General features: G+C 34.7%; 2 protein-coding genes across 2 annotated transcripts; one reads left to right on the top strand and one right to left on the bottom strand.

Moving 5' to 3' along the window:
• The first annotated feature begins 316 nt into the window (after positions 1–316).
• Positions 317–15,839, top strand: zdhhc13 (zinc finger DHHC-type palmitoyltransferase 13). The gene is made up of 17 exons (XM_051900453.1): positions 317–463; positions 1,215–1,426; positions 2,331–2,453; positions 3,219–3,296; positions 3,551–3,695; positions 3,792–3,856; positions 4,833–4,995; positions 5,733–5,858; positions 7,377–7,510; positions 8,315–8,417; positions 9,438–9,560; positions 10,843–10,905; positions 11,556–11,649; positions 11,744–11,827; positions 12,538–12,695; positions 13,384–13,481; positions 14,851–15,839. Exons 1-17 carry the CDS (start codon positions 440–442, stop codon positions 14,993–14,995), a joined length of 1,938 nt encoding a protein of 645 aa, XP_051756413.1. The 5' UTR covers positions 317–439; the 3' UTR covers positions 14,996–15,839.
• Positions 15,840–16,110: 271 nt separating this feature from the next.
• On the bottom strand, positions 16,111–24,833 carry csrp3 (cysteine and glycine-rich protein 3 (cardiac LIM protein)). Its single transcript, XM_051900454.1, has 6 exons — positions 24,667–24,833; positions 23,075–23,206; positions 19,932–20,100; positions 18,761–18,890; positions 18,433–18,526; positions 16,111–17,262 (listed from the first exon to the last, which is right to left on the bottom strand). The coding sequence occupies exons 2-6, from the start codon at positions 23,184–23,186 to the stop codon at positions 17,189–17,191; spliced, it is 579 nt and encodes a 192-aa protein (XP_051756414.1). The 5' UTR covers positions 23,187–23,206; positions 24,667–24,833; the 3' UTR covers positions 16,111–17,188.
• Between the last annotated feature and the right edge of the window lie 107 nt (positions 24,834–24,940).

The following is a 24,940-nucleotide window of genomic DNA, read 5'->3' as shown; positions in this document are numbered from 1 at the left end:
ATTACATGACACTTTTTGCTAGCTATGCAGACAGCTGGAATAGGGAATAGTCAGATTTATTATTTTAAATAGAAAAAAAACATATCACACAGTGCTTGAAAAGTATTTAAATAAAAATCTCATTCATATGTATGTTTTTCACAGTGTTTCACAAACTGAACTGGAACAGCATGTTAAGCTGGTATATGACAATGAAAAAGTGTAAAACTTGATGTTATGATAATCTGCTTTTCTAATCCTGACGGAATGCGCGCTTGTATGGCAGGAAATGCAAATAAGGTAAACTGGGGTAACGTCACTGAGGCAAAGCGGCCAATCAGAGCGCAGGATTTGTCACTCGTATCGAGGAAGTGGAAGATGCGTTGAACGCACGCCCGACTTCAGAATCTGTCAGAGTAAATTCTTCATGATCACTTACGAATAACCTCGCTCAGAAGTGATGGACTGGTCCGAAGGAGACGGAGTAAGAGAGAAAATTTTTGTATTCTCTTTTGTTTCGTCATTAGATGGATTTATAAGACCGGTTAAGCTAACTTAGCATCTTCTGCTAACTGATCACCTGTGTCTACGTGTGTACGTGCTGATCGATTCAAGTCCCACTCTAAATCAGATACATAAAATGATTAGATTTGACCTGTTAAACAAACCGTGCCATTATCATTGCCTTTAATAAGCTATTATCGACCATAAATATGGGCTAAATATTGAGCATGTGTAATGGGTCTACTGCAGTTTTTAGCTAATTAGAAGGTTAAATCGTCAGTATCAAAGTTCAAACCTTAACTAGAAGAAACCAAACCAGTGGTTTACTAGTAACAACACGTGCTGAATTGAACAAAATAATTGCTGACTATTGTTTAAATGTGCACTTATTATTTTTTTGCTAATTTGAAAAGTTTTACACATAAAGAAAAATAATTAAAATGATACATACTTGACACGAAGATTACAGACCTGTCAGTCTTCTGGAAAAATCTGTTTTATTTTACATGGAGATGGTCTTTCCCTCATGGGCACTGCCATGTTGGTATCACATGACCAGCCATGCACTTGTTACTACAACAACAGCTACTACTACTATTATGGAAAGTACAAAATTTGTACTTTCCATCAGTTTCTGTCATTTAACCGATTGGTTATTTATCACAAACCATTTGCTGTTTGTGTTAACCTTAAAATCAGTCAGAAATAGCCTGTATTGTAATGTTTTACAGTGCCACTCCCATGGTCACATGGGTGATAGTTGCCATGGACATGGCGGTGGCCACTCCCACAGCCACGGTCATGGAGGACCTGGCTTTGGTGGTTTCATGCCCGGCAACTTTCACGGCCAGCTCAGCCCGGGACCTCTTGATTCCACGCAGCAGCCGAGGAAGTTCTCACACCCTGAGGACAGCAGTTCTTGGGATATCGTCAAAGCAACACAGTAAGACTTATTCCCTTGACATGCAATATACACAATTGGATTACACTTTAGTATCACTGGGAATATTTAACAGCTGGTGATGTTATTAAGATTCCCTGGAGATTTTTGGGCACAGCTGTGTACTGAAAATATTTGTGTAATTCTATGAATAAGTTTAAAGGGTTTGTTCACCCAAAAATGATAATTATCCCATAATTTACTCACCCCCAAGCCTTCCTAGGTGTATATGACTTTCTTGTTTCAGTCAAACACAATCAGAGTTCTGGCTCTTCCAAGCTTTATAATGGTAGTGAACAGTAACTGAGATTTTGAAGTTTTTGAAGTTTACTTCTGAGTATTTTAATCAGCATTATTCTCAATGGTGATTCTCATTTTAAAACAATCATTCACAGTTTTACAGTATTTATTTTTTTTTTTTTAATTATTACACTAATAATTATTGGAGTTAAATTGCTTAATTGACAAGTGCTTTATTGACAATGCAAAAAATCTTAACAGTCCTAAAAGTGTGGTTTTGACAGTCTGTGTGAGATTCCCACTTAAACATTATAGTGGCATTTCAAGCATCCAGTATCTTACTCTGACATCTAGCTGTTCAGTAGTGAGTAGAAAGATTGTGTAAAACAGATCAATAATCTTCCCTTTGTAGAGATGCAGACAAAACTTGAGAGTGATATTATAGGGTACAAATACAGGATACGATCGAGCTTTTGTAATATCTGGGTTTCTGTGTACTCAAGTGCCGTCCATATCTGCTGTCTCGCCTGCATGCTTCACACTGCTCACATAGTTCATTTCCATTAGAGGATGCATATCTTTTTTACCACTTGTTCAGACAGAGAACCTGATGTGAGTGTGGGTATACAAACATAAACATTTTTCCATTATTTGTTTTAAATTGTAGGTTTGGTGCTCTTGAGAGGTGTAAAGAACTTATAGAGGCTGGTTATGACGTCAGGCAGCCTGATAAAGAGAATGTTACGCTGCTCCATTGGGCCGCCATCAATAACCGAGCAGATATTGTCAAGTAAGATTTGTCCATTTATATGTTTCTGTTGTTTCATAGCTTTTTCATGGAGTTATAAGTTGATTTTGGTTAAGGTCCAAGGTGGAGCTGCACGATGCTGCATAAATTGATCGCAATTTTTTTTTTTTTTTTTTTTTGTATAAACTAGAGATCGCGATTCTCCCACAATTCTGAATAGACAACTAAATAAAATGATGTGATTTACTAGAGGTTCTGACAAAATTTAATTGCTTTTTTTTTTTTTTTTTTTTAAATCGGTTTGAGTGAATGATTCAATGATAAATAATTTTTTTACAGTCACTTGTTGCCACCTACTGGTGTAATGATTTAGTTTTTTATTTGAAGCATAAAGTTACTTTCAAAAAGTGATTTCCTCTGTTTTGATCGATTCTGTAGACATTAGTGTTTATATCCGAAATATAAACATTTATCCCAGTATTTCTGTGATCATCTGAATGTTGGTAACACAGAAATAATGATATTGTGTGGTTGAAAAGACTATTTATGAACCTGTTTTATACCTGTACATGACAGCTGCTCTCTCTGGGTCAGCAGCAGTGCCAACGCAGATTTGAATGTTCCGCTGTGATCGTTCTTGTCAAAGGTTTAATAGACATAGCCAAATCATTATCATTTAGGAATAAGATCACGTTGGTGTTTAAATCGAGATTGCGATCATTTAATGATTAATTGTGCAGCTCTAGTTCAAGGTTATGCATCACTTTTAAATGTTATAACACTTATTTATTTATGTGTATTTCATAGATATTACATATCTAAAGGTGCCATCATAGACCAACTAGGCGGTGATCTGAATTCTACACCGCTCCATTGGGCCATACGGTGAGATACATTCTCAGTTGAAATAGTGATAATTTTGCAATGATATAACATATTGGAACTTGTCATATTTAATGTAATAAACTACATCTGTGTGATCTTGAGAAGAACTGACATCTGACATCCAAAATTCCAGTTGGTTAAAAGTCAATGCAAAAATGGCTTTGAAAAATGTTGATTCTAGCAACATTTGCTTGTAAATGCCACTTGCCAGTGTTTTATATTTCCGGATGTTGTTCTTTGTCACCTCTGAACAGACAGGGTCATTTGTCTATGGTCATTCAGCTGATGCGTTATGGAGCTGATCCATCATTAGCAGATGGTGAAGGGTATCGCGGTCTCCATCTGGCTGTGCTCTTCCAGCATATGCCCATCGCTGCCTACCTCATGGCCAAAGGACAGGTGTGACACACACACAGGGACATTTTAAATACTGGTTGAGTGTTTAAATACTGAGTAATGCAGCTGAATAAAATTCTTGTTCCTGTGTTTTTATAGGAAGTGGATTTACCGGACATAAATGGACAGACCCCACTGATGTTGGCGGCACAAAAAATCATTGGGTAAGAAGTACAGTTGACTCAATCAGGGTCTGAAATTAGTTTTTTTTTGTTGTTGTTGTTTTTGTTTTTTTACTATATCTGCCAATCATTATTTACTACATCTGCCTTTTACTATTTATTTAACCAACCATTAAACTGTATATACATTTATTTATTTATTTATTTTGGAAATTACATTTTTTATTCAGCATGGTTGGATTAAATTGTAAATTGATCAAAAGTGAAAAAGACATTTTATAATGTTAAAAAGATTTCTGTTTCAAGTAAAAAATTTTTTTTAATGTTTTTGTTCAGGTTTATCCATCTAAAATGAGTCTAATAATGGGTAGATAAAAGATACAATTAATACAAAGTCAATATTTTTCAGATAGTAGTAAAATATTTGCTTTGGCTTTAGTATAGTGACATAGTCAATTATAAAAGTCAGATATTTTTGCAAATATCACGTCATATCACAATTTGTTCAAAAGTGACAGTAAAGTATTTTACAGAAAAGGATTTTGAAAAGATGTGTTACGGTTTCCACAAAAATATTAAGCGGCACAACTGTTTTCAACATTGATAATAATAAGAAATGTTTCTTGAGCAGGAAATCAGCATATTAGAATGATTTCTAAAGGATCATGTGACACTAAAGACTGGAGTTGTCATCAAAGGATTAAAATACATTTTAAAATATATTAAAATGTAAAACAGTTTAATAATGTCAGAAATGTTTGTCATAAAATTTCACAGTATTACAATTTTTCCTGTATTTTTATGTTTTATAGCCATCTTTTCATCTTTTAATGACATTTAGCACTTAGCGAGTGTTCATTTTAGAGCCTTCACTCAAAACGTCTAGCTCAGATATCTTAAAGTATATCAGATGTGGCCTAGCTGACAATGCCTATCATATTGTAGGCTGTGGTTAAACTCTTTCCTGTCCTGCTATTTCTCTCTTCTCACACCTTGTTGTTGTGGTTTACTGAAACAGACCTGAGCCCACAAACTTCCTGATAAAGTGCAACGCTTCAGTGAACGCGGTCGATAAAGTGAACAGAAACTCGCCTCTACACTGTGCTGTACTGGCCGGCAACGTCGATTCGGCCCACATCCTGCTGGAGGCTGGAGCCAGCGTCGACCTGGAGAATACCAATGTAAGCAGACACATACACCCTTCAGCCTGGTTACATTTCAAGGAAGGAGAATGTTATTACATTTTGATGATTTATGAAAATTAGGAGTTTATGAAAACAATCTTTTTTGGTGAACTGTGCATAGTAAGACCAGAGAGTTTTATTAATGAAGTAAATAGAGTCAACTTTAATTTTTTGTTTTAAGTATGTCCTATCTGTGCACTACTAACACGACTCAATCAGGCCTTGTCCCCTTTTTTGTTTACGTATGCCTTGGGCAGGAATTATTTAAATGAGGAATACTGTGACATGTTCGATCCCGGGAGAAAACTCAAGACTATGATCGAGGCATTTCAGGGAGTTCAGAACCAGCACTGGTATAGAGTAGAACTCCCTTTGGAGTGACTTTGTAACTTTGCAGACCTTTTTCATGCTCAAACAGCAACATTACACACAATAGAAAGTTGAAAATGAAAAAAAAAAAAACATAATAGGTCCTCTATAAAACCACTGTTTAACAGTCTTTCCTTTGTGAAAATACTCGCATTCAATTCACATACATTCTAAACGCCTTATTGTTAGTTATTACATGTCCGTTCACTAAATCCAAAGCTGTAATGATGCTGTTTAAACCAGCAGAACAATAGCTGTAAAACTGATTCTATAGCAGTGCCCTTCACTCACCTGGCCGTTCAGTTTGTAAGTTGAGCATTAGCTTGTGTCCTGTTTTTTTGCTGATGATGTTGTGTTATTTTCAGGGTCACACTCCCATTGACCTGGCGCACCAGGTGCACAGCCCTCTGCTCATTCACACGCTCGGGGTGGTGAAGACCGAACGAATCAAAGCCAACTCCACATGTCTCAAACTGCTCAATAAATACAAGGTACACTCATGCGCAGACACACTCATGCTATGTTCAGATTATAAAATAAAGTTTAAACCTCTTTATATTGGTCTTATTTCAAAAACAAGTAAGTTTACACAATTAAAATTGGTTAAAAAATCAAGTTTCACTTTGTGATGTAAATTTAATGCTCTGAAATCTTCAGATTATTTAGGTATTTTGGATTTGAATGAACCTCTAATTTGTGCTATAGACATGACTCAAATTTATAAAATTAAAAAATATATATCTAAAAATAAATTGTAAAATTTTCTGTATTTTTATACATATATTTATTACTATCATTATCATTATTGGATATGATGTGAATTATAAAGATATGATCTTAATTATATTAATTTAATTTAATTATATTAATAATAACAATTAACTTTATTAATTATTATATTAATTTATTATAATAATTAATGATATTATTATTTTCATTTTAAAATCCATAATAAAATTAGTAATAAGTAATAATTACAGTAAAATTCATAAAATAAAAATCTATAATTTATATTCACATTATTATTATTATTATTATTATTATTAGATATGATGTGAATGTTGTTATATAGATATGATCTCAAATAATAATAATAATGTCATTTTAAAATTCATAGTACAATTAGTAAATAACTCATAAAATAACTATCATATCTTAAAATCTATAATTTATATACTTAATAATAATAATAATAATAATATTGTTTCTGGACATGATGTGGATGCTGTGTTATATGGATATGGTCTCCAATAATAAAAAAAAAAATATATATATATATATATATTATATATATATATATATATATTATTAGTAGTAGTAGTATTATTATTAAATTTTTAGTAAAGTAAGGCATTATTAATAATTACCATAAAATTTGTTTACTCATCATCATCATCATCATCATCATTATTATTATTATTAATAATAAAAAATTCACTATGTTTTTATTATTTTAAAAGTGTATTGTTTATTTAGATATTATTGTCAAAAAGCAGTAAAATGAATAGATGTATAAATAAATGAATTATCATAATAATAATTCACATTTATAATAGTAAATCACATTTCCTTAAGAAAATGTAAAATAAAGTTTAATAAAAAATAGTGTTTCATTACATGTGGTTTTAATGGTTGTATTTGTTACAACCGTTTCAGACAAACTCTCTCTCTCTCTCTCTCTCACACACACACACACACACACACACATATACACCCCACTCTCACTAACCTTATTAAGGGAGACGTGAGGCGAAATCCCAGGGCTGTATTTAACCTTGAATTAAGCTTTCAGAAACAAAAGCAACCAATTTCCCACATAATGTGTGTTTGGCCCTGGAGAATTCTCCATTTTAGGCTTTTATTAAACAAGAAAATAACATTCCACTTATTCTCTGACCCACATTCCTCTGCTGTAACCCTGATTTTTCATTGCTGTTGAAAAGACTTCATTATTCAGAGTGTGAGTGTGTGGCAGTGTGTATGGAACAGTGTGTTCTTGTCTGTTTCAGGTGTTTCTACAGTCTGTGTTCAGTGTTGTTGTGGTCGGAGCCATCGGTGCCATATTAGACATGAAGACCGAGTCCTGGTTACTGAAGGGTGTGCTGCTGGCCTGCATCATGGCTGTGATCAACCTCACTTCAAGGTGCCCTTTGACCGTCAACAAACACACTGCTTTTATTGATTTCTTTTTACATATAGATTTAAAATGCCCTGTTGCTACAATATAACTCTTTGCTTACCATTTTCAAAACAACTGTATTGCATTGGGTATGATGTGACTGTTTGTATGTCTAAAGTAACTAAACAAATGTATAACATATTCAAACATTTTGTTCACTAAAACTATGCACGCCATAGAAGTGATTCTGCACAAAGACGTGATTCTGAATTCTTGACGTTATGAATTGTTTGGCATTGAAATCTCTTTTATTAACAAGTCATTGCAGTATGATGTTTAAGTCTCTGTATGAAGGGTATTTCAGTTTAAAATCAATGCATATTTTTGGCAAAAAAAGAGAAAAGATGTGAATTGTCTTTATCAGTTAATTCTGTAATTATTGCCTCAATTTGTCTGTCTCAATGATAGCAAAGCAGGTATAAAAAAATAACAACAGACAGAAATTAAAGGAGAATTTAATAAGCAAAAAACAAATTCAAGATCCATTATATTCGAGGTTGTTTAGTAGGAGCATTATATTTTAAATAACTTCTACATCAAATTTAATAGGGTTTCAGTTTTAAGCAAATGCAAATATGTGAACTGGTCAACTATGAGTGTGCAATAATATTGAGTTCCTCACGAGGGCGCTGTAAGCTCAGTGAAGCAGCTCTGTTTAGTCTGAGAGAGCCACTGAAATGTTACAGAGACAGTGAGGGATTAGAAGAAATGATTGTTGTTCCCACTCTTGAAAGTGTCCTAACATTGCTCTCTTGTTTGTGTCTGTAGGCAGTTGGCGACTATGTCGATACGGTCTTTGATTCCCGCGACTGGTCTCATGGCTTCTATCTTCTGGATGGTGGTCACCTGGGGCTTGTGGTTTCTGCCTGATATCCTTGTATAATACACATACATCACACACACATATGAAACTAATCATAAACTTTAATACACATGTTTATACCAGCCATGATGTGTTTTACATATCCACATCACGTTCCACTATATTCAAAAGCTCTTCAGAATAAATGCATTTGTTTTACACAAGAATTTTATCTTTCAGGCATCCAGATTAATCCTAATGACACGCTAATTAAGGAAATGAGGTGCCAGGGGCGTGTTTAGTGCGTCATGGGGAGTTGATGCTGTATGAACTGAATTGTCACTAATTGCCATTAAAACGTTATCTACTGCTAAAATAAAATCTGATCATCTATAGTGCTGCAAATAGCTTTAATATGATAATTAAATGGCTTTATTCTCTGCAGAATCACATTTATCAAACTGATGAATAGCCAGAGTACATAACTGCCCCATGTATCATATATTGAGATTCATTAACACTTTTCAAACTGAGATTTTAACCTGGGGTCTGGAGACCCTCGCTGGGCCGTCAGGGAGTGCTAAGGGTTCCGTGGAAATGTTTGGCAAAAAGTGTAAAAATGTCATAAAATAAATAAATAAACAAACATTAGATTATAACAAGCAAATATAAATTCGATTAATATAAAAATAATAAATATTAGATTAACATAAATAAAGTAAATAAATAAATACAGTACTTCAGTAGGACTATAATAAGTAGAAAAAAATGTAATAATATAGCTTAATAGAATTTTAATATTTTCCAAACAATATTTTAGACCCATTTATTTATAATATTAATTTTTCTCTGTATCAATTAGATCTTTATACAACAAATTATATAGATGCCTTTTACGTTTTAGGATGGGCATCCCTATCATGAGAATGATTGTATTAGGGAGTCTGTGGCATCTAAAAGATTGAAAACCCCTGCTCTATGGAATTTATTAGACTTTTATATTTTGTTGTACAAACTCATTGTTTGAGGAAAATACAAGTGATATCTGCTGGGTGTTTGTAAAGGCCTTAACTTGCGTGCCGTTCACATGACCCCAGCGCTACAGTCCAGATGCTCTTCACGGTCAACATCACCGCCTTACTGTATTACTACCTCCGCTCCTGCAGGACAGACCCTGGGATCGTCAAGGCAACTGAGGAGGAGAAGAAGAAGGTAAGGACTGGCTGTGATTAGCTGGTGAGATGCAGCTGTCTGATTGGTCAATATATGTGCCGGTTACTTGTGGTGAAATTCTGATTGGTTGATCTGTGTGCTGCTTCTGTGCCATCCTTGCTGGTTTGAATGAAGTCTGATTCATCAAAATTGATCTAATTGATTTATTCCGACCTTTTGGATTAAGCCAGGCGTACACGGTGTGATTTTTGCTGTCGCAGACATTTTTTCTCTTAATCGCATGATGCTCGTATGTTCTCGGCTCGCATTGTGTGAGACATGGCCGTAACCACCATAGACATTGAGGGGGACAATAATTAGAAATGGCCAAATTGTCCCCCTCAATATTTGATAGTCTTTTGATGCTGCTCTGCTGCACTCCATTACGCACTGCTCTGTTTGTTGTAAGCATGACAAAAAGTTTTAAATGTTACATTTTTAGACTGTAGGCCATATCATCAGAGGTTAAACAGTGCTCATCAATGTCAAAATGACTGAGAACGCTTTAGTTTTAGCAGTGAAAGAGCATCCGCCGTAAGATGCAAGTAACTAAATATTTAATATTTGACAACTGTTTTACGAACAGTTGTCTGTTTTTAGAAATGTTCAGCGACCAATGGTAATATCCAGTGATTAAAAACTACTCAACATTTTTATAAAATTTCACCGGTTTGAATTGAAAATATGCTATTATTTATATTATTCATGTCATTTATAACTGAATGTGATGAGATAAGAAACATTTTGCATTTTTTACATATTAGACATACGAATAAGAGTGAATGTGTGCATATTAAAAAAAAAAATTGCAAATAGTTTACTTCACAACTACAATAGATTGAAACTTTATAACATTTTTCTTTATTTTTCTTTATTTCCTTAAATCCATTTAAAAATATTTAATTCCTTTAAATAAAAAGACCAATAATAGGGCTGGGCGATATGGCAAAAAAATAAAATCTAAATTTTTGACCTCAAAGATTGAACGATTCAAGATTTCGATTTTTTTTTTTTTTTTTTTTTTTTTTTAATGTTCAACTAGTCAACTTAAAAACGTAAACAAAAGCTTCTACAAAAGCTCATGTGTTCGCCGCCGGCTCACCATGCAGTACAGTTGTGCCGTGTAACTGACTCGCAACGTGTGCAGTGGCTTACGACCTCCCGAGTTTCCGAACTCACACAGTGTACGCCCGCCTTTAGTCTGTTTTGGATGACCTGACCTAATGATTCCTTTAGGTTCTGTGACACTCTTTCTCGTCTCATGCATCTTGTCTCTCTGTAGAATATTGTGGTTCTGGCAGAGGCGGGCTGTCTGGATCCCAGGATATTTTGTACTTCATGTATGGTAAGTTATTATGTCTATTAATTTATAGTATATAGAGGACAGGAAATGATGAGGAGAAAACTAGATTGATAAAGATAAAAAAAAAAAATATGTGGCCTAATGGTTAGTGAGTTGGACTTGTAACCCGAAGGTTGTTGGTTCGAGTCTCAGTACCGGCAGGAAATGTAGGTGGGGGGAGTGAATGAACAGCAACTGAGGTGCCCTTGAGCAAGACACCTAACCTTCAATCACTCCCCGGGTGCCACAGCAAAAATGGCTGCCCACTGCTCCGGGTGCTAAGCAGTGTGTGTGTCTGTTCACTACCGTGTACCTGTGCACTACCTGTGCACTTGGCGACCATGTCGATAAGGTACCTGTGCACTACCTGTTCACTACCTGTGCACTTGGATGGGTGAAATGCAGAGCACAAATTCCAAGTATGGGACACCATACTTGGCTGCACGTCACATTACTTTCAAAAAAAGAATTAGTACTGAACGAGTCCAAGCGTGTGCACTAACCACCAGGCCATGGTTGGAAAACGTACACATTTTTACTGTAATATTGTGTAATATTCTCCTGACCGGAACACATATTGTAAACATTCTACATTCAGTCTATTGTAAACATTCAAAGTCTGATACCAGATCACTTAAAACCTTGGTTTGCAGATGAGGAAGCCAATGAGAGCCAATCACTGCTTTTCCTGTAATGCCTGTGTCGCTAAACAGGACCATCACTCCATTTGGATCAATGGCTGCATAGGTAACATGCACAAACTAAGATGTTTAGTGACGTACATCTTTCGCTTTCATTTTTTTCTCTCATTATGGATTGCTTATGCTAACTTGTTCCACAGGGGCCAGAAATCACCCATTCTTTGTGCTTTTCCTGGTGGCTCTGAACTTCCTCTGCATGTGGATGTTCTACGGCAGTATCATGTGTAAGTCACCACTGGAACTCAGATGTACAGTACACTACCGTTAATAAATTGTGGTCAGTATGTTTTGAAAGATTGATGTTTTTGAAAGTAGTCTCTTCTGAGCAAAACTACATTTATTTGATCAGAAATACAGTAAAACAGTAATGTTGTGAAATGTTTTTACAAAAAAAATATTCCTGGTGATGGTAAAGCTGAATTTTCAGCATCATTACTCCAGTCTTCAGTGTCACATGATCCTTCAGTAATCATTCTAATATGCTGATTTGATGCTCAAGAAACATTTCTTATTATTTTCAGTGTAGAAAATGTTGAATTAAATTTGATAAATGAAATTATTCTCAGCATTTATTTGAAATAGAAATTTTTCAATTTTTCATGACATTATAAATGTTTTTGCTGTCAAGTTAGATCAATTTAATGTGCCCTTGCCGAATAAAAGTATACATTTCTTAAAAATATACATTACTGATCCCAGCAAGTGTATTTATTAAAACAAAGTCGCAACAAAGTTTATGCAGTTTTAAACATTATTTACTGCTTTAAAATAAAATACAAAATTACTGTAAAAACATATTTCATGTATCATGGTGATTTGTGGACCAGTGTTAGGGTAATCACAGCGTTTACTTTTTGTCTGTATTTCACCAATATCCACTCTCACATTATGCTCTAGAAGAGAACGATAATAATGTGTGTTTCTCTGTGTATAGACTGGTCCAAACACTGTCCGCTGCACTACACAGAGGAGGGCATGTGGGGGGCGGTGACCGCTCTGATGGGCTGCTCTCCCTGGGTGCTTTACATCTTTTTCTTCACATTTCTTCACACCTCCTGGGCCTCCATCCTGCTTTTGTTGCAGCTCTACCAGGTGAATGAATTGATAATGTGCTACAAACTGTGAAATATAACTGTGTGTGTGTATATAATATATATATATATATATATATATATATATATATATATATATATATATATATATATATATATATATATATATATATATATACACACACACACAGTTTATATATATATATATATATATATATATATACATATATATATATATACATACAGTTTTTATTATATATATATATATGTGTATATAAACTGTATATACATGCAAATATTTCTTAAATATGTACATGTATGTGTGTGTACACTAATTTAAAGCTTATATTATACTAATATACTAATTTAAAAGCTAAAATCAAAATATTAAAAAATACAGTAGTAGTATATAAATAATACTAAAATAATTAATTAATAATAATATTTTTTTTAAAAATAGCATAATTCAATTGAATGAAAATGAAAATATAATGGTGTAAATCTTTTAAAAGGTTTTCTCATATGTAGTGTTTCAGCAGGAGACTGAATTTCTCAAGCAGTTCTCACATGACTAACATGGTGTAAAGAGGTTCTCCCTGCAGAGGCATTAGGCTTCCTGTCGGGAGTTAATAGTGGTCAATAGTGGAAAGTGTTAATGTGGAGGACTGTTTTGTCACACATGAATGCATGCACACACACTATTAATAGTTTGCTTTATTTCCTCACAGATTGCGTTCCTTGGGCTGACGACGGCCGAGAGAGCTAACCTGACACACAGGCAGAGAAAACTCCCACAGGCCTTCTCTCTCAGACAAAACCCATTCAAGTAAGTATGTTTGAACTAGTTTAGGGCTGTTTTACGCCATCAAATAAAAAAATAAATGTGACTTATTTTTTTCCTCCGAATTGTTTATATCTCACAATTTGGACTTTATAACTCGTAATTGCAAGTTTATATTTCACAGTTCTGAGAAAAAAATCTGAATTACGTGATATAAACTTCCAACAATTATGACTTTTTTCTAGCAATTATGACTTTTCCCTCACAATTGTGAGATGTAAACTCAGAATTGCAAGAAAAGTCAGAATTGTGGGAAATAAACTCGCGAGTTAAAAACTTTTCATCTCACAATTCTGACTTATTTTCCTTGCAGTTACGAGTTTATATCTTGCAATTCTGACTTTATTTCGAGTTTATAACTCGTAATTTTGACTGTGTTTTCTCAGAATTATAAAAATCCAAAATGTAAGATAAAAATTCGTAATCACTTGACTTGTTTTCTTGCAATTGCGAGTTTATATCACAATTCTAGCTTTATTTCTCACAAATCTGACTTTACAACTCTCAATTCTGTTTTTTTCCTCAGAATTGTGAGATATAAACTCGGAATTGCGAGAAATAAAGCCAGAATTGTGAAATAAAAAGTCGCAATTACTTTTTGTTTTATATCTCACGATTCACAATTATATCTGAGTTTATATCTCACTTTATAACTCGCAATTGTGAGTTTTATATTTTACAAATCTGAGGGGGAAAAAAAGAATTTCGAGATATAAACTCACAATTCTGACTTTTTCCCGCAATTCTGTCTATTTCTCGCAATTCTGACTTGATAACAAGCAATTGTTTTGGGGTTTTTTTAGATATAAACTCGGAATTGCAAGTTATCAAGTCCGAATTGTAAGACAAAAAGTCGCAATTGTTTTCTTGCAGTTACAAGTTTATATCTAGCATTTCTGACTTTATTTCAAGTTTATAACTCCCAATTCTGGCTGTATTTTTTCCCCCAGAATTGCGAGTTATAAAAATCTGAAATGCGAAATGAAAAATGTGCAATTACTTGACTTTTTTTCTCACAGTTGCAAGTTTATATCTCGCAATTCTGGCTTTATTTCTCGCAATTCTGACAATTCTGTTTTTTGGGGTTTTTTTTTCTTAGATATAAACTCGGAATTGTGAGTTATCAAGTTCGAATTGTGAGATAAAAAGTCGCAAATACTTGTTTTCTTGCAGTTTATATCTCGCAATTGTGGGGTTATACATTGCAATTCTGTTTTTTTTTTTTCTTTCTCAGAATTGTGATATAACCTCACATTAACCTTTTGTATTTTTTATTCTGTGGCGGAAACAAGCTTCCATAGCTAACACTCATAAATGTGGCAGTTCTTATTTAATCTGGTTTCTTCTCTCATAGTCTTGGAGTGGTGAGGAACCTGGTGAACTTCTTCCAGTGCCGGTTCTGCGGTCTCTGTAAGCCAATGGTGCTGGACTGGACTCAACAGTATCCGATGGGTCTCAGCAGAGACCATCCCATGTTCAGCGGTCCTGATGCTGTTTGACCACCAGGTGTCAGTCACCCACTCAGGGAGAGCGACGTCCCCAGTAATGGAGCCATTGGTTTGATTTTAATGCCTTTTTAATGATGGAAATGAAGAATAGACTGAATGCTAATTTGGATAATCTTCTGTTCTATTTGCAAGAACATTCACCTTTTATATTTGAGCGAAATATGTATGTGATGTGCATTCATGGTAAGGATGGTCAGATTTTGCCTTACAGCTTAAGTTATACATAAGAATGTTTATAAGCATACTGATATATTTTGAACTGAAATATTTTGTAAGCTACGGTAAGATCACATCGTTTTGGGTTTTACTCCAAATCCTTTTACAGGAAATGACCACTATCCTTATGCTCTTTTTGAAGAGATTTGTAAATCAGAGCAATTTTATTTCTACAAAACAAATTATTACAAAAAAAAAAATGCGCCAAATTACAAATCCAGTAGCTGATATTATTAGCCGAAAATCTGATTTCTTGTAATTTTGAGAAAGGTACATCCCTTGCTGCTTCAAAATGCATTTGAAATGACTTTATCTCCCACTGAGCTACCACAGCATTTATAGCATTATACATGCAAGATGAATCATATACTTGAATATATTTCAGTAGCTATTAGTATCACATTGCCCTCTGTACTTTTGCTGAGTAATCAGTAATATTTTCAGTGGCAGTTGATCTTATTTTTTAGCCTTTAATAACCACTGTGTAGTACAGCCTGATAGCATCATCTCAGCTTTACTGCAGTTCTCAATATTATTAATTATACTTTGTCATTATAAGGGAAATGTGCTGTTCTTAATACTGCTCTGTGCTTTGGAATAAATCAGACTTCTTTTGTAATCTGTGGGTCAGAGTGTTTCTCCAGGTCGAGATATTTTGATGTTTATTATTGGTTGTTAGGCTAAAATAACAATCTACTGTAGGTAACAAAAAAACAAGTTAATATTGAGTAACTTGCATTATAGCCACTATTATCTAATAGAGTTTTGGAGATGCTTTATGTCCCTGATCACTGCATTTCATTGTGTGAATGTGTTAGTTGATTTATAAGTCTTTAGATTGCTGTATTTAAAGCATTTTTTTCTAGTTACAGGTGATCTTTTAATCAGTGTTGGATGACATCTTTATTTATTCTTTGTTTTTATGTCATGAAGTGATATATTAATTCTGTCTACTATAATGTATAATTGTAATACATTTTTTATGCAGTAGTCTGTGCATAGAATCAACATAAGATGTTTAAAGCTGAAGTGTGTACATTTGTTTTATGTTAAAATACTTTCCACTTTCCCCTTTCCCAACTTAACATGAAGAGACAAGTAAGCTGTTGGTAAGATAAGTTTCCCAAAAAGAGTAAACATTTGGCACCATCACATACACATATATATATTCTGTTTGGTAATGGCAGAAATCACACACTTCAGCTTTAAGTATAAAGCCACTTTTTCATTGCACACAACAAATGACATTCAGCAGACCATTGTTAATTCGACGGAAGTCATTAATTTCCTATGGAAAGTCACAGAGGGGCTGAGTGTCGTGCAGGTGTGTAATGTTTGGATCCGAATTGAACTTTGGATGCATTAAACAACGTGAACGTAAGTGACTAGATCGGGGTGGGCAAACTCGATCCTGGAAGGCCGCTGTCTGCAGAGTTTAGCTGCAACCCTGATAAAACTCACCTGCGTGTAATCCTGAAGACCTTGATTAGCTGGTTCAGGTGTGTTTGATTAGGGTTGGAGCAAAACTCTGCAGGGACAGCGGCCCCCCAGGACCGTTTGCCCACCCCTGGACTAGATAGTATGTGACACGCCACATATGGTCTAGTCCAGGGGTGTCCAATCCTGCTCCTAGAGGGCCACTGTCCTGCAGAGTTTAGCTCCAACCCTAATTAAACTCACCTGAACTGAACCAGCTAATCAAGGCATACAGGTGTGTTGTGGTAAGTTGGAGCTAAAATCTGCAGGACAGTGGCCCTCCAGGACCGAGTTTGGAGAACCCTGGTCTAGTCAAAATGGTTTGTACTAATTTATTCATTCCACCATGGTAAATGACCTTGCTGTTGCGCTCCTTCCTTTACTAATACACAAAAAGTTCATTACGACTACCACTAGGGGGCGATTTCTGACTGTTGTATTTAAATGTTGTGTGCAGTGAAAAGGAGGCTGCACTGAGTTGGTTTAAACTTGTCATTCAGTGTCCTCGGCCACGCCCATGTTCCCCAGGCCCCGCCCCTTTGGGCCAAAGTTTTTGGCATAGCAAACTGAAAAAAAATAATAATACAAAAAAGAGAAATCAGGTGACAGAAACGTTAATAATAATAAAATAAATTATGGCTAAGGTTCAACAAGTATTCAGCAATATTTCATAATCACCAATATCTTTAGAAACACTTTACAATAAGGTTCCATGAACTTAGAATAAATAAATAAATAAATAATAATAATAAGTCTCTTATTCTCACCAAGGCTGCATTTATTTAATAAAAAAAATACAGTAAAAACTATAATATTGCAAAATATTATTACAAATTTAAAGGACCGTTATCTATTTGAATATATCTTAAAATGTAATTTATTCCTGTGATCAAAGCTGAATTTTCAGCATCATTACTCCAATAACATAAACACCTTCACTGTCACTTTAATGCATCCTTGATGAATAAAAGTATTGATTTCTCTCTCTTTTTATCGTACTGCAAATGTTTGTATGGTGTCATTGTTTCCACGAAAATGATTAAGTGGCACAACTGTTTTCAGCATTGATAATCAGAAATGTTTCTTGAGCATCAAATCAGCATTAGAATGATTTCTGAAGGATCATGTGACACTGAAGACCGCAGTAATGATAAATAATCGGAGGAATGAATTACATTTTAAAATATATTCATATAGAAAAGTTATTTTAATAGGCTAATAATAATAATAATAATAATAATAATTCACAATATTACTGTTTTTACTGTATTTTTGATTAAATAAATGCAGCCTTGGTGAGCAGAAGAGACTTTCTTTCATTGGAAACATTAAAAAATTGTAATGTTTCCAAAATGTTGACGGATACTGTACCTGTAAAATTAAAAGTTGTATCTGTTAATGTTATTTAATGGACATGTACTAACAATAAACAGATGCATTTTTATTAATTAACGTTTACAAAGAAGAATAAATACTGTAACAACTTTATTGCTCATTGTTCACTAATGGGATCTTAAAGTGTTATTATTTTTCTTTTATCTTAATAATTAATGCAAACTTCTGTTAGCTTGATCAAAAACAGTTAGGATGATGCAATTATCAAGCATTTGTGTTCTTGATTGCATCGATTGTCCTGTAATGGCCGTTGAACAGTAACTGTCTCTCTGAAACAGACCATCTATTGATTGGTGAATTGAGCTGGCAGAGATCTTGCAGTCTCATTTGATTGATTGTACCTTTACAGTAGAGCTCTCCATCTTTATCCGTCACCGTGGTGGACTCCAGGCTCTTCCCACACAATAAACAGCGGAAGCAGGTTTTGTGCCAGGCCTGTTGGATCAGAACCAGTCACAGACTGATAAATTACTACGGTGAAATCTGCTTTACACAGCGCTGACCTGTGACAGCGGCATATTGCAGGAGTGCTGAGAATGAAAGTTTCTCAAAATCTGCTTATACTGGTGGTTAAATGGATTAATATTAATATATTTCATATCATAACACAGTATATAGTAGCAAGAACTCTGAGCCAGCTTCTCGCTTTCACTATAGCTGCAGTTTTACCTTTCCAGCACCCATGATTTTCTCAGCTGCATAAACGGCTTTGGAGCAGCGAGGACAGCGATCCGTACTCCCAAATTTCTGTGCAAACTTGCTTGGGTTGGAGTTTGCAGATGTCGGACGTGCTTTAGGCCTTAAAATGTTAAACACACACACATAAAAAAAACACAAAACAACAAAAAAAACATCTAAATTCTTTGAGGCCGTTTACACGACACCATTTTAAACTAAATATGGGTTTTTTGGCCGTTTATTTACACGACAACGGCGTTTTGGGGGCCTGAAAATGGGATTCACAGTGCAAGTTTTTGAAAACAATACCATTATCGTCTCCGTGTAAACTACAAAAACACAATACTGTGAAACCAGTGATGTCATGTGTGTTATGTGTTCAGTCTATAGACGAGTAGTGTTTCTTTACAAAGTAACATCGCCAACTACTGGCCTGGAGTGAATAATACAGCATTTTTAGTAGTTAACCTATCGTGGATCTGCGTGAACGGGATCGTTTAGACACTGTTATCGCCTGTCTGTGAAAAGCGCAAAGGAAAAACTTTTCAGTTTTTAGTTCATCGTTGCCATGTAAACGTACCCAAAGTCAGTTTAAATTTTCAACATTATCAGTAAATGAAAAGCACATCTTTACTCTGTGTACATTTAAACGACAATTGTGTACTAAAAACTGATTTTTTTTTCCTTGGCATTTTTTGGTCACACGATAACACTGTCAAAACGATCCCTGTTCCCACGGATCTGTGAAAACGACAAAAAATGCTGTATTATTCACTCCGGGCCAGTAGTTGGCAATGTCACTTTGTAAAGAAACACAACAAGCCTAGTATAGACTGAACACGTAATTCTCATGCGCATGACATCACCGTTTCCACAAATTGGCATTTTTGTAGTTTACAGAGATAACAATATCATTTTCAAAAACTTGCTTTTTCAGGCCACGCTGTTGTCGTGTAAACGAACAGGCCAAAACGCATATAAAGTTTTCTATTTTAAGTTGAAAAATGTGTCATGTAAACGGCCGCTTAATTGACAAGGTTTTGTGTCACTGCATCACCAAGAATGATTAATGACTTTGTAGGCTAATTGTATCATTGTCTTAGAAACTGCACTGCTGCTGTCTCTTCAAGAATATCATTTGAAAGATATTTTCAGGACATACTCTTGAGGCTGCAGTTCTTCATTATTCACCGGGTCAGAACTCAGAGCTCCGGCACCCTGGCCGTACCCGTAACCTTTTGGACCATATTTCTTGCCGTAGCAAGATTTGCAGTAAATCTCAGACTCGTGTGCTGCAACGGTTGTGCTGTCCAAGCCTTTACGACAAACCACTAGAGAACAGAAACAAAACTGTGTAAAAAATAACATATAAATATTATACCAAATAAATATGTACTGTATATAAAAATATAAGTATAAAAATATAAATATACCCTACAGTTCAAAAGTTTTTGAAAGTCTCTTATGCTCATAAAATACAATAAAAAACATTAATATTGTGAGAAATTATTACAATTTAAAATAACTTGTATTTTTTGTATTGTATGTTTTATATTTTAAAATGTAGTGTATTCCTGTGATCAAAGCTGAATTTTCATCATTACTCCAGTCTTCAGTGTCACATGATCCTTCAGAAATCATTCTAATATACTGGACTGCTGCTCAGGAAGCATTGTTATTATTATCACTGCTGAAAACAGTTTTGTATTTTTGTGGAAACTGTGATACTTCTTGTGTTTCAGGATTCGTTGATGAATAGAAAGTTCAAAAGAACAGCATTTATTGAAATAGAAATCTTTTGTAACACTGTAAATGTCTCTGTCACTTTTGTTTAGTGCATCCTTGCTGAATAAAAGTATTAATTTCTTTCAAAAAGCTTTTTTAATCAAACTTTTGAACAGCATAGTGTTAAAATAAATAAATTCCAAGACTATTTGTATTGAGACCAGGAAAACTAATAAAATACTGCATACTACATTCAACATAAAATCTGTTGTGAGAGACAGAGGGAGTCTGGAGTTGGATCATGATCTCACAGCTCCTCCAGAGGCCTGTCATCTCCTGTCTGCATTCGTCAGCTGCTGCACTTTCAGCCAGGATGGCTCAAGAGGCTCATGGGAGCTTTGCTTTGTGTCTAATTTTGGGCTGGATGAACAAGAGGCTCTGAGAGACCGAAGCATCCCGGCCGATGTCATCCACAGCAGATGGAAACAGGCCCTTGAATGATGGCTAACTGCAGGGGTGTCAGCTCTACCACAGTGTTACCGGTCTCAAACTGACTATTACCACCCTTCCTGGCACGACTCAAGCGTTTAAGAATTAATGCTGTGCCACTGAAAGCTGTCTGCTCACTGGGAAACATTTCAAAGAGCTCTTGATTTTGATGGCACTTTAGGGTTTTTTTTTTTTTTTTTTTGGACTGGACACCTCATGATTCATGAATTCTTTTTCATCATTAGTTCTTTCTCTTAAAACAATGACTGAAAGTTTATCGCTTTATCAGTATTTGTACTGTTGCTATTGAAGTAAATATTTTGGTAAAAGATAAACTTAAATCTAAGAGCTAAATCTGTTGTCAAATATACAGACCCATTGGACAGAGAATGCACATTTGCTCAGACAAGCGATAACTGTAGTTATTAAATAAAAACTTTTGATCTGTAATGAACAAACTGCATTTTCATTAATCTATCCTGTTATAGTTTTTATTATTTTGCTCTTCTTTTAACATCTATGCTTTTTAAAATGCATCAAACTGCTATGATAAATATTTAGGGGTTCAAGCACGTAGTGTAAGGATTTTTATTATTTTTCTTCCGCTGTAAAACTGATCGTGCAGACCAAACCGTAAGCCCTATAGAGACTTGAAACTTGGCCAGATGATAGGTCTCAATCTGGTTTGGTATGACCCTGATTGGCCAATAGGTGGCGCTACAGCGATCAAAAACGCAAAACTGCTCATAACTCCTAGACCGTTTGTCCCAGACTCAAGTGTCTTATATTGTTGGAATCTTTGGATCAAGACAGACAAAACAACGACAAACAACGAACGAAACAAAACGTGATATATCCGATTTCATTTGCGCCTGGAAAAATCTTCCATTTTGAATTTTGTCCAAAACCTACTTTTGCGAACTAGTCGGTTTTTACACCCGATCGGAACCAAAAAAGTGCATAAATGTTCTCTGGAGTTTTTTTTTTTTTTTTTTTTTTAACCAAACGCAGTATACTTGCGTATGGCTCAATCTCACAGTAAAAAAATGCGGCGATTGGACACTTGGTAGCGCTATAACATGAAAAAAAACATGAAAACAGCTATAACCAAAGTCCCTTTAAGACAAGTCATTTCATTCGGCGGCCATCTTTGAAACGCCTCTCGGGCATGCAAGTGCAGCTCCTATCTCTTTGAATAGGGAAACATCAAATTCTCTAAAGCTGTTTGCCAAGCTTTCGATTAAATTTAATATTTGAGATCACTAATGAAATCTGACAACAATTGTCTCATAAATTTTGTTTCCGAACGCTTGAATCATGACAAAAAAGGCATTTTTTCAGGCTAGATCAAGCTAATGCGCATGTGCAGTCCTAACTGCGCGTCTCTATAGGAAGCGCGCGTCTGACTGTTTCTATAGGAACCGGAGCTTCTAACGGCCTCTGCAGTGACGCAATGACTTTACCAATCGGCGATTGGCTCTTATTTAGAAGGCGGGACTTATTATGCCATATTGCGCTTTGCACATTCTCCCATTCAAAACAATACGAGTGACACGTCTTGTGTTATTCTAGTCTTTGCTATAACTACGCAACCGTTAGTCCGATTGACTTGAAAATTGGCATGCAGTGTTTTGGTACAAGTAGCTATGGTTGTCTATGAGGACATTGGCGTATCTCCATAGGTGGCGCTATAACTGTTAAAAAGCTTTAAAAACCATATGGTAAATTGCCTGTTTTGGCTCTAAATGGTATTTTCCATCTATGATCTAAGTGGCTACATGCTTGCTAAATAAAACATAATACCTTTTTACACATGTGCTTAAAGGTCTTAAAGCACTTGAACCCCGCTGCTCGCACCTATAATTATCGTTATTATTATATTTTGTTACCTGCTTACCTGAAAGACATATCTGGTTAGTAACCAGTTGACGGTAGCGATTGACTTCCATGGTATTTTTTTTCCCAAGTATGGAAGTCAAAGGCTACTGTCAACTTCTTGAGTATGATGACAAAATTTTCATTTTTGGGAGAACTGACCCTTTAACTCCCTCGTAACATTTAATTAATACCTGAATTGTATTGTGGACTTACTGCAAATGAAGCAGGTTTTGTGGAAGCTCCGGCTGTTGCACTGGATCTCCTCAGCATGATAAACCGTCTTCTCACAGGCCGAACATTTGGCTCCTCCTCCCCAGTTTGGCATCCTTGGCTCTGGCAAAGACTCTGACATTTACAGGGATGGGAAGAGAGACAATCAACCAAAACTGCCAAAAAAACATTGACTAAAAGGGATGAGTGTTAGAATCAGTTTACTAACTGTGAAAATCTTTACCATTTTTTGAATACAAGGAAAAAATCAGACTACCTTCATTTATGTGATAGGTCAGATATTAAAATAGATGTATCCTAGCTCAAAGGAATATGTCATTTAGTCTTTATCTCATGTCTTTGAGCGGGCAGAATATCACCTCACTAGTGTGGAATGCAGTGATAAGGGTCCAGAAATAGGCCTTTTATTAATGGCACTGCCAGATTAAAAGAAGTGTCTGCTTTGTGTGGCTAAAGGAATACTAAAACGAATAAATACCAATTATAAAATCAAAACATAATTGGATCTCTCTACTTTTTAAGAAAGAAAGGCTTACTAATGTCAGCGATACTTTAAGGCCAAAATATTAAACAGTAACTCTCATCAACTTTCATTAAAAAAGTCATTATATGATGCATATCAAATAATTAATTGATGTACTTTTAAATACATTTGTTTCATGATCTTTTTAACTATATAAATGTACTATTGTTATCTGTTAACCCTCCGGTCATTTTTAACCTAAAACCTTTTTTTCTTTTTCTTTAAGAATTCAAAAAGAAAATCATGGACATTATTCGAAAAGGTTAAATGGTCCTGAAAAAAAAAAAAATCATTCTTGTTTGCACTCAAAAATTACCACATTGGAACTGAATGGGAGACAAATTTCATATAGTGGAAACAAACAAATACTGAAAGCTCTTTTTTTTTTTTTTAGATATCTTCTCAAATTTGGAACACAACTTGTTTAGATTTATGGCTTTAATTTTCTTACAGTTTTAGAGTAAAAAGTGTTTTGGAAAATATATATTTCATATAAAAATTGAAAATTGTATTTTTGTGCATTTTTCATAACAATAAATGTAAAATTTTATAACTTTTTTTCAAGTTCACTTTTTTAAACATTGTTCATTTTAGCAATAATCTGCCAAGCGTTGTCTTTAAAAGAGACCAAACTTATGTCTGTATTCCGAAGCATTCAAAGATTTATGACAGTTTAAATAGATTTCATATGCCCAAAAAGTGAATAAATGGATTATAACTACTGCATAAATATAATTTAGTACCATAAAATCATCTAAACATACAAAATATTAAATAAAAAAACATTATCAAACTTAAATATGTTGAATTTCATTGAAATAATAATAATAAAAAATGTGATCATTTTTGACTAACACCATTTAGCTCCAGGTGGTTAAGCATTCGTGTAATAATAATCTAATCACTTAAACCTGATGAATTATTGTTGAATCACTTCACAGCAGGCTTATTTTAATAAATATCAATACATAAAATATTCATGATTTCAGTGTAGCACAAATGATCAAGCCATGGTCAGACATTAAAATGTAAATGTTAAAATTCTACTTACACAGTCACAGGTTATAAGAAATCTTGTTTTGGAAATTATGTTTCTTCCTCTGTCCCTGATAATGTCCATTTCTGGCCCTCTATGGTTGGTCTTTATATACTGGGCATCACTCCCACAGCTCCAAACACACACTCATAATTTCAAGAGGACCAAGGGGTGTGCTGACATTCAGATTAGTCCATCCTCCTAAATTAACTGCTGACAATACACAAATGCAATGTAGCTGCAGTGGTTTCCAATCCTGAACGCAGATATTGTACAAACACCACAACAT

Source organism: Ctenopharyngodon idella, chromosome 7, assembly GCF_019924925.1.
Source record: "Ctenopharyngodon idella isolate HZGC_01 chromosome 7, HZGC01, whole genome shotgun sequence".
NCBI classification, from domain to species: domain Eukaryota; kingdom Metazoa; phylum Chordata; class Actinopteri; order Cypriniformes; family Xenocyprididae; genus Ctenopharyngodon; species Ctenopharyngodon idella.
This window is presented reverse-complemented; position numbering and strand designations above follow the sequence as displayed.

Coding starts and splice junctions, on each gene's coding strand:
- zdhhc13 (XM_051900453.1), top strand. CDS start 440: ATGGACTGGTCCGAAGGAGACGGA. Junction 8,418..9,437: donor GCTTGTGGTTTCTGCCTGAT/ATCCTTGTATAA, acceptor TGCCGTTCACAT/GACCCCAGCGCTACAGTCCA. Junction 11,828..12,537: donor GTTCTACGGCAGTATCATGT/GTAAGTCACCAC, acceptor CTCTGTGTATAG/ACTGGTCCAAACACTGTCCG.
- csrp3 (XM_051900454.1), bottom strand. CDS start 23,186: ATGCCAAACTGGGGAGGAGGAGCCAAATGTTCGGCCTGTGAGAAGACG. Junction 20,101..23,074: donor CAAAACCTGCTTCATTTGCA/GTAAGTCCACAA, acceptor TCTGTTCTCTAG/TGGTTTGTCGTAAAGGCTTG. Junction 17,263..18,432: donor TGGAGAGCTCTACTGTAAAG/GTACAATCAATC, acceptor ATTTTTTTTCAG/TTTGCTATGCCAAAAACTTT.